At 39.1% G+C, this 10957-nt stretch overlaps 1 protein-coding gene across 1 annotated transcript in view; it reads left to right on the top strand.

Annotated features, from left to right (window-relative positions):
• Positions 1-436: 436 nt before the first annotated feature.
• pitpnc1a (phosphatidylinositol transfer protein cytoplasmic 1a) overlaps positions 437-10957 on the top strand; it is a 36470-nt gene continuing 25949 nt past the window's right edge. The window contains exon 1 of the mRNA XM_068336944.1: positions 437-946. Within this exon, the coding sequence (XP_068193045.1) occupies positions 899-946 (48 nt within the window). The 5' untranslated portion in view covers positions 437-898. The remainder of the gene's footprint in view (positions 947-10957) is intronic.

Raw genomic sequence — 10957 nt, 5'->3', positions numbered from 1 at the left:
ATCGACAAAACCTCAAAAGAACACAAAGTGCTCACATTCTGATTCATTGTCTTAAACAGTTGTGCAATGCAATTGTGTTACATCACATGTAACACTGAATGTGCACTGAATGGTTAAAGTGGATTTTTCAGCATCACGTGTTCGTGAATTGTAATCCTCGAAGAATCCAGCGGTGCGTCTCCGTGGGAGAATCCGAGAAACACTCAGGACTTCCGATCTATTTAAAAATATAATTTATTGATCGTTTTACGAAAACATTCATTCAAATCAATCGTTGCATTCAGATCCATTATATACTACTATTTCATACAGTCTATAAATGGTTGCGCTCTTATTTTATTGTATTGCCATGCTTTTAGACTGAGGGTCATATTCTCGTGTTTCCTGTCTGCCTCACTTTACGCAGCGGCTCCACACACTGCTGCTCATCCCTGGACGGAGCTGTCAGGAGGAGGACTCCCAGGGGCACTAGTCTCACAGATACGTCCACTGCCCTTAAGTTCCAGCGCGTAAAAGACGAGCTGAGGAGGCGAGGTGCGACGGACAGCTCCTTCTCCGGGGAAACAAGACTGCGTGTTTCTAAGTTTGTTGTGATCTTCACACTTTTCCTCACTGCAGACCTGATCCACTGCAGCCGTAGTTTATGAAACGGATTTTTGCAGCAGGCTTATCTTTTCCTTTTGGTAGACCTTTGTTGGATCTGTGAGTGTAGAGACTCACGTAGCACTAGCGGAGTCGGTGCTGGAGGTTCTGTTGATGCAGAAGTGAGGGAGGAAATAAGTGAATTACCAAATTGACCTATATAGTTTTATTGGGGTAAATATTTTAAATATAAATCACAAGGTCGACCAGAAACCTATACATTCCTCTGTGCTACCATCACCGGAGTGCAAGGACTATGTTGATGAAGGAGTACCGCATCTGCATGCCCCTCACAGTGGAGGAGGTAGGTGAAGTTAAACGTGGGGTTTTAAAAGATGTTTTTGCGCCCTGCTCGCTTTGCTTGTTGTCATATTTCCCCTCCCCCGTAGCTGCCAGAGCTGCAGCTCATGCTGTTTGAGTCGCTCCAGGTCCTTTTTTTAAAAAAAAATCCATTATTTTCATTACTAATGAGATGGTTATTGCAAAGTTGTGAATGATGCGCTTATTAATTTTGCACCGTAGCGCAAACAGAGCTCCTACACCCGAGGTGGGGTCATGCGGCCACCGCGCGGTGGAGCTGCTGTTGTCTGTCTTTCAGCCTCACGGTACTGATCTGACACTGACAAGTCGTGCATTTCACCATGGTGCACTGCAGGCACAGTGACAGATGCGACTTGTTTTATACTATTTATACTATTATTTATTCAAGATGAAAACACGTGGATAAAAATCGAACTCCTGTTTCGTTATTTCCCTTCCTCACCTTCTTTTTTTTTTAGTTCAGGAAATGATGCTTATGCAACCCCTGCTTGTATTACAGTATAAAACTGTGAAATGGGCTGAAATACTGATTTCATGTGTTATGTTGACATTTAATTTGCAGAAATGCATTCACTCGAGCTGGGTACGTTCAAAGAAGACAGGAGCATCTGAGTGCTGAAGTTCCCCTCAGGTCACAGTGGAATAGAAACAGCTTCATGGTTAAGCAACGCTGCTGCAATTTGTTGTGATCCAACTCAGACACAGCTTTTCTTGAACATTCAGTGCTAAGCTCAGATGTCACTGTTTGATTTCTGCTCAGGGTTTCTCCCGACTCTCCTCCATCTGTTCTTGAATTGGCTTTATCTTGTTTTTGCAATGCCTGATCATATGAATTAACACTCACATTTTAGTGCACTTTTTCCATATACTGCATTGGATATATGTGATGTTATAAAATAAGTGAAGCGCCTGGATAGTCTTCTGACGAGTCATTCCACCGTTGCCTGCACCACAGCAACAGATGTTCCAGTTAGAGCATTTTATAGAATGTACCTGTCATAAAGGTTTAACGCATCATTTAACAGTTTATGAGGCAACATGAGTAGCCGCTCCTAAACTCATGTCTCCTCTGAATATGTGTGTTACCTTAGTGGCGCAGAATGTCTGTAACGCAGGTTCATCACAGTTAAAAGTGTTTGTAAAGATGCAGTCCTTCAGTAAGCAAAGCTCATTGTTGCTTTCATGGCTTTGATAAGGATGAAATAGGAGCCATCTGTATTTATTTAATCAGACACTTGAACAGTCTACCCTGAAGCTTATTGATCCTGATCAAGTATTTTAATGTTACCTCATCACATCTCGTCCTAAGGCTGATTTCTGTGTTTCGCTCCAGCAGTGATGGAAGACGATGTTGTCCTCTGTGGCTGACGGCTATTACATCTGCCGTCGTAATTATAATGGGGACCAACCCAATCTATTGATTTGTCACAGACTTGACTAATGAACATCAGTAATTGGTTAAATCTTGCAGAGATGCCGGCACACAAAGTCAAATAAAGTATAGTGTCATCAATAACAGTGAACGGAATGAAAAAGTAATTGTAAGTGGTTCTCTCCAAAATAAAAGGAAAATCATTTACATTCTGCTTCAATGCAGCAGCAAGCAGCCAATGAAATGTTGATTACATAATCTAAAGCCTTACATAGGACATGTGTGCTGCCCAGGAGAAAATTGAATGCATGATAAAACACATCTTCATTTCCAGAGTCGGGACTTTGTGTTGGACTCATGTTGAGGGGTGATTGATTTAGTGTTCTGGTGCGCTGTTCAAACCCATCTCAAGAGTCATGAATCAGAATCTATCGACTTTTGCAGCAGGAGGGTAAACACGCATTTCTTCAGATGAATACAGGTCTGTTAGTGAAGTGGACTGCTCTTTTGTACAGACATATTTACTTCTCGGGGGTCTGATTTCTAACCTTACCTTTACCATTTAGTAGAGTGTAAGTGAGGAAATTATCAGCAGGGCATAGAAGTGATAGAAATATGCTATATTCAGTATACACTATGCTCAAACTCACAAAAGATCTGAGAAACAGATTGGAGATGCCGTCATGATGATGTCCTGAGGGTCAGAAGTGCAACAAGAACATTTTTAGTGAAATAGTCGGTACAGAAAATTTTATTGTGTGACTTTAACACTACCAGAAACTTAGACACGTTCACTGGTGTCAACGATTTTCACTAACTGCAGCCTTGTGTGTATAGATGTGTGATTACCAATACCAAGTTTGATATTATACAGTCAATCAATAATACCAATAACAAATATATACATTTGCAGGCAAAAACAAAGCAAACAGTTTCAGTGTTTTGGGCTCATAGAATGAATGTCTGATCAGACAATCAAGTAATCAGTACAAAATAACGTGTCCATGCAGTATTTTGTACTGCACTATGCAGCAGACCAGTCATATGAATGATGTGAGCTCCACAGATGGACAGCACGTACTCTATGTTCTAAGCACTGCATAATCCACCACTGCTTATATTAAATGTATTGTAGGCAGTGTCTGTTAAACAGGTCAGCTTCTTTCACAGGAAGAGAGAGACCATAAGTTGTAAACAGTGGTTTACACTGGGGGTTCAATTCCCAAGGTTCGAATCTCTTGGGTTGTTTTTTATTATGTGTTTTGTTTTGGTGTTTGTTTGGTTTTTTTTAGGGGGGTATTATTCATTACTGTTATTTTTCTTAATTTTCACTATTATCATTACCAGGGTTAGGGTTGAGGGCCTCAAATCTTAAATGACAACCTCAAATTTGGAGGACGATCGATATTAAGGACCATTGAGGACACAAACCCAAACACTGACACTGTCTATGATTGACATCTAATAGTCACAGGTAGGAATTTCATCCCAAAAATCTCCATCAAAACAAAGCAACTTCACAGCATTTAATCTCACATGTGGGGTGTCTTACTCTCATTATCATCTCTGCATTCTTTCTTGAATGAAGTACAGCATATTCGTATTCTTGAAAACTTCTGCAAGATGCTTACTTCAACTGCAGTATGAGAAACTCCTGTTTTGATTGCAAAACCTTCACCCAGTGAGAGACACGTCTATCCTTGGAGGTTTCTTCTGTGTTTGTGTGTCTCTACATTTACACACTACATTATGATGCCCCACAGCACCTGGAGGCCCCAGCGCCAAGATCTTGTTTACATCCCCAGAGTGAAGACTCTGACTAAGTAAAATCCTGTACCTCCATTTTTACTCAGCCAGACAGTAAAATGGATGAGACAGAAAGAGAAAGAAAAAGAGAAATAGAATGAATAGATGAGCGGTTATACAGTTATAGTATTATGCAATCCCTTTACCGTGGCTACCATTTACACTTATAGAATACACTGAACTGTGCTTGTACTTCATTAGTTCCCCTAATTCTTCATTATTATTAGCAGGAATGAGAGGAGCAGAAGTGTCATCAGTATTTCTCTACTATTCCTTATGTTCGTATATATCTGTATCTGTAACTATGTAACTGATCCTGGTCATTTTCTTAAAACACCAGTCAAACAAATGTAACTTACAGCTACTGAAGATCCGTTCTGTCAGATCACACCAAGCAGAACTTTCACTGTGTTATCAGTAACTATCCAATTTGGATTCACACAGAAACCTTGACGACCACCTCTGGTGTCTCTTAGAGAGGTTTAGAAACATCACAGAAAAACAGAGCTGTTATAGCTAATGCAGGGTTTTTATTCAGCTGTAGGAAACATCATTCATTCATTCATCTATTTATTTATTTATTTATTTATTTAATGGATGATAACTGTCTCAAGTTGTGTTATGAGAATGGAGATGAGGATGATGATGTTTCTTTCTCTGTTGGACTGCATTCAATTGAATGTGTTCAGCTTTACTTGAATTGAATCAATTTGTTTGATTTGTATGGTTATCCAGCTGCCAGCCTCCTGGATCGCACGGTGCTGTGAGGATAATTGAAACCCTTGTGGTAATTCTGAGGTTGCAGACTCTCAATATGACTGTTACTTTTTTCTCTGTTGTGCCCTATTATGTGATCATCTAGCACTAACATTGCACTCATTGGTGCTTTTAATGGTGGTTATTGAGGGTGTAGAGGTAAAATAAAATATTAAAATCCAGAATTTAATGCAACTTTATTATTTTTCTGGATTTTTGTTGCTCCATCTCTGTGTTTCTGTGTTGGAAAGCAAAAGTTCTTATAAGGTCCAGATCGTGTTGCTTAAAATATTAGCTGATGAGGAGCAGAGGAAAGACATCCAGGATGTTAACCGTTGTAGCTCAGACAGGGTCATGCATTGCTCCTGGCTAACGTCTGGCCTCAGAAAACAGATAAAATAAGACTGGCCAAGTGAATTAAAATCAACTGTGATGTGGGCACAGCAACCATTAATGAACAGCACAACATAACACAGCTCCCTTCACACACACCTCCTGCTTGATTTAATCAAAGCTGCTAAATTTCAGTTGCACCAGTGCACGCAATAAAATGTTTACAGCATTAAATGAAAATTTTGGCAAATGTTTAATAAAATTGCTAAATAAGAGTCGGAAATGCCCAGAAAGAAGCAGAACATCAAGAACACTGCCAATCGTATTTACATGATGTGGAGAAAAGATGTCGAGGAAAGTTAAGGAGCAGGTTTGATATAAACACAGACAACTCGAAGACTTTGGGAAGCAGGTAGTCTCATGGCGAGGTGATGATGGCCAGAAGAAGGGGAAGTCCAGGACCATGTCTCCATGACAGAGCATTTCAAAGTAGAACATTTTGGCATAGAACATTTCACTCTAGAAACGCAACCCAGCTTTAACTTGCCTCGTTCATACAGCGGGCATTCTTGGACTTCTGCACCTTTATTTGACCCCAACATCTGTCATTGCAACAGGAAGTCAGTGATTTGAGGAATACCCACAGAAAAGGCCATTAAATTGGTGAAACAGCGAAATATACTTTCATGCTGTCAAGTACCTTACTATTACAGAATGCCTGTGTTCACTGTAAAGGCATGTACTGAGGTAACAGTGTGATCCCGATGGCTCCAAAGGGTCAGAGAAGGGAATTTGTTTCTGTGTGTTGTTGCTGCTATTGAAATGCTTAATAATTGTTGTGTTTTTTGGTCATAAAAGACACTTTGTGGCCAGTATTTAACCTCATAACCAAGGAACGTAGGATTAATCAGGTCACCAAATACATGTACATACATGTCAATAACGCAACCATGTCATTTCTTGTTCACTGACATTGCAAGACGCTGTATGACGACTAAAACAAATTAAGCGAAAGACACTGAGATCCATATTTTTAGCCGCATGATGCAAAAGGAGACTCATGGTTGTAATTTTCCATAGCTTATCCACATTGGTAGAGCAGGATTCACTCTGGCTTAACAATGATAAACCAGTTTGTTGGTAATAAGTGATATTCAGTGTTTCTCAGAGCCGCCAGTGTTGTTTGGCCAGTGAAGGAGAGATACACCAGCTCTATCTCTGGCATTAGTGTGTGGTTAAACTAAAATTCAAACTTGTTTATAACTTCTCAGTCAGAGTTTCTCCAGAGTTTTTCTTCTTTTTCTGGTCACAAACTTCGTGAACTGCTTTGGGGAAACAAAATGATTTCTTACTGGAATGAACTTTGGGTCTGTTGGTGAGTCGCAGACTTTCACATTCAGCTCAGTATTGCTTTGCTTGATTTTGGTAAACCTGTTGAAATCTGAATGAGGTTATGATCTATGTAGTGTTTGCAGATGTCTGCATTGTATATTCCATTCCAACTTCCTATTGACTTTACTGTTCATTTTATGATTTAAAGGAGCTATTTTCTTCCATCATGATTAGTATTTATTAAAAGTCGTCTGATTCAACCCATTTTCAAGCCCTCTTGTGAAAAGGAACATGGAATTATTTTCTTCTCATATTACAATAAAAATTTGAGAAATAAAAACATTACATTAGTTTTTCCATCATCCTCTACCCCTAGTCTGTCGGGTGTTCTTGGGCTTCAGCCCAAATAAATAGATACTCCTATTTTGTTTGATTCAATGAGTCTGTGATACATTTGCGTTAAGATGGACTTACACATCAGCTAGTGACTCTTCCTGTTGGCATTTCACATCAGAGCCTGACATCTGTCATGCCCTGTTGCTGCTGTTTGTGGCATCACTTCAAACCACACACATCACAGCGCTCAGCTTCAATCAGTGGACGTTTGGACCCAGAGAAAGTGACACGTTTGTAAAAGTCCTACACACACACACACACACACACACACACACACACACACTGCAAACTCGCAAACAACACACTCGCACCATTCAGGCGCTCCGTGAGAATTGAGGCATTGCTTTAATTCCAGAGAATCATGGCTTTGTTATATATTATTCATTTTTACAGTATCTGCAGTAGTGGAATGTGCGTCAGGAGAATGCAGCTGAAACAGAGGTAAAAGAGGATAATTGTACAACACAGGATATTTCTGATGTTGGATTACATCATTGTTAATGTACTTACAGTAATCTTGCAAACACTACATATTACTACACATGATCACAAATGTTTCCCAACACATTACCACTTTTTAAAAAATTAATCAGTCAAAAATTGCCCTAATACAACAACTAATGCTGATGACTATTGTCAATATGTTTGCTCCTCATCTTCTTGTTTTTGTCCTTCTTCATCTTGAGTGAGTCTTCATCATGTGAGTGAGTCATATTTGGACATTTGTCACATTTGGACATTTGGTAAATGGTGTGAAAAATAGATGAATGTGTTTACGTGTTCCACATAACAGGCTGCACTCGCACTGGTTTAATGGGCGTCAACATTCACTTATCAGAACAGGAAACTTTTAATCACCGGTCCCTTCATTTCCCCCCGATAGTATTCCTCCTCTCTTCTTATCCCCCCTAAACCTGACTGACTGTCAACATCCTGTTTAAATAAGGAGAAACAAAAAAAAAAAGCTTCTGAGAATAGAAGCTGTGCTGACACATTGTGAATGTGTCAGGAGATTTATGGGACAGGTGTTAGGAAAGATGCGGTATGAAAAGGGGAGCAGCTGGGCGTGCTGCACTCTAATGTGATCACCACATATCAAGATGTATTGTGCACCCTGATTGGTGATGGCTAGAACATGTGATCAAACTCATGTGAAGATAGAGATGCATGTGAGCCAGTCATTTGTGATATTTTTAATTACTAAAATTTCCATTTAGAACTGATCATACCAAGATTCACCTGAAAAATATATTTGTCTCATATTCAGCCAACAGATTTATATTATATGAAGAATTAAACCAGCTATATTTACTTGTCATAGGCTGATGTAGACATAAACATGATTATGAACCTACAGAGGGATGTTATAGAGATTTGCAGAGAATCCGACATGCACGCCTCTTAAATCTCAACCTTTTTACAGTGCTTCATCGTTTTGAAGTGCATTTCAGCACCGCTAAGTGGTCCACTGACAGACCTTGGGAAAAGAAACTGCTCTACAAGGCACTTAATCTGATTGCCCATCTTGTTATTATCCCGTTCAGTGATGTTGGCCAAATTCTTCCACATTTGTTTCACAGATGTTATTTGTTCCCTCAGGTGAAATGACTAATTTCCCCCCCCGTTTTCTCCACATTGTTATGGGCTAAATGTAACCCTGTTAATTATAACTTCAATCTGTGCAAGACACACGTTGAAAGCTTGTCTAAAATAGACAAATATATCTTTACCTTACAGCGTGGAGAATCATAAATGGAGTATGGACCCCTGGATCTGCCTTTAAATGTGATCTTCAGATGCAAATCAATGTTATTATTTTATTCTGGTGTGGGTGGATGACAAGTATGTACTTCACAAATTACAGTGTTTTGATTAGCAAATCAAATGAACAGGTCTGACCAATTCAGACAAAGAGCTGCATAAATATCAGCCGATCAGTTGAAAAGGTTCTCTTTCAAGTCTAAATCAGGAGGCGTTCACTCTGTGCTTCACGGGCAGGAAGCTAATGTACCCCCAGCCTGATCAGAACATGACAAAGGTACAGTCATGTGCAGATCTCACTCCACAGCTCCATCACATTCACCTTCTCAGCATTTCAAAAAGCTACTTCACCATAAAATGGTCCTGCACAATTCTGTATTCTTTTTGTCAGCTATTTTTAAATTTAGTATTCATGTCAGTCATTCGGCACTTCCATATCATTTTTATCAACACATGTTTGTTCAGGTTTAATAAACTAAAAGACTTTTTTTTAAAAAAAGGTCTTCTTTGTGTTAAGTATTTAATTCTACTTTTTATCAATTTAAAGCATTGACATTTAGTCTTTTCACAGACAGTTCATTGAATCTAATCAGATGAAAACAATATTTATGTCATTTTACTCTTACTGAAGACTTAATTCTTCATTTACTGATGAAAAACAGGTTGAATGAATCAGAATGCGGCTTTGCATTAATAATCTGGCCGATGACGTCAGTTTAAGGAACACACCCAGACATGATCATTTGCATATTTATTTTCAACCGCACTGGATTCTTACTCATCTTAAGGTTGACTATAGATCATTTCGGCCCAGAGATGTTTGATCGTTTTTTTGCTTCGCCAGATGAAACTGTGAGACTCTGGGCACCAGATGTCTTTAGGGAATCAGTAGAGGAACAGTTTGCACAAGGTCACAAAAATAATAGTAATTATGATCTCACTTTCTGTTGTAATAGATACATTAACGAACATGCAATGACCTTAAAGTTTTTTTAATGACTTGAAAAGCTGGCAACAGGTGTTGAAAATGTTGGAAATTGGTGTTTGAATATGTGTTGTAGTTATCGGACATGCTTCTGCATTCATGAGACAAAAAGCATCCCTTCTCTTTGTCCCCCTAAACTTGCATCACTCATCAGAAAACCCACAAAGAGTTAGAGAATAATGGAGAGAAAAATACTTTCCCAGGAGATCATCTGGGACTGATCTCATAGGAGAGTAGAAGTGCAAAAAGGAGCTGTAATTGGAACATTTTTTTAAACTGTCAACTCCAGAGGAATGGAAAATTATGTCAACTTGGGTCAGATGACAAGAACATTTTTCACACTCCTTTTGTATGAGTGTCTGATTGTAGAAGATTTGAAATGGAGATTCTTGGTCTGGAATGTGCAATGAATGTGGAACCTACGATATTATGGGTTCAAAAGGAATTCCGATTTTATATAAGCTTACAAGAAAATGACACTTGATTTATTACCTCAGTAAATATTTTCCTTCTAAAAAGTTATGTTCCTATTTAGATGAAAATAGATGATGGATAAGGGTGCATTGCTATATCCAATCAATCCCCCCCGGCTGCTTGTCTAGATACGATCACTAGCCTACAAACCAACGTGTGACTTCACAGAGGATTTACACTTGTTCTTACGACACAATTATCATCTGCTTGTGTGTTCCTGTTGGCCACTCACAGACAGACAGACAGACATTACTGTGGTGCAGGTGGTGAGCAGCACGGATCCTCTTCTCTTTCCGTGACATCTGTTGCTTTTGTGACTTCTTCTCCGCTCTTCAAATTGCTTTTTAATAGCTGGGATGTGTCTCCTTTCAGTTACATTGCCTGTCTAAATTACCTCCCTCAGCATTGATGTGAGGCTCCAATATTTCTTTAGACAAATAGAGCATGTGACTAGCCTGATTTCTGAATAATTTTTTGCTTGTATGGTGAGATTTTGGAGACATTTCCATGGATGTATTTGGGGTACTTGTGGCAAATCAGTGGCTTATCATGAGCCAGTTTAGTTCTAATAAATTTGCATGTTGATGAGTGCCACAAAAACCTTGGCAAGAAAACAATTGTTGGCAAGGAGGTCAAATGCTACCCTCATTGTAAAACCATCATTGTAAGAGAAAGTCGTGATTGAATCTGGTTTGTTGATTTGAATGGATGCTATAAAACTTTCTGCACCTGTTGTGATGGAAGCTACAGTAAAACTGCTTCACATAATTATACCCGTG

Source organism: Antennarius striatus, chromosome 16 (assembly GCF_040054535.1).
Source record: "Antennarius striatus isolate MH-2024 chromosome 16, ASM4005453v1, whole genome shotgun sequence".
NCBI lineage: Eukaryota > Metazoa > Chordata > Actinopteri > Lophiiformes > Antennariidae > Antennarius > Antennarius striatus.
Note: the sequence above shows the minus strand (reverse complement) of the source record. Positions and strands in the feature narration are given on the sequence as shown.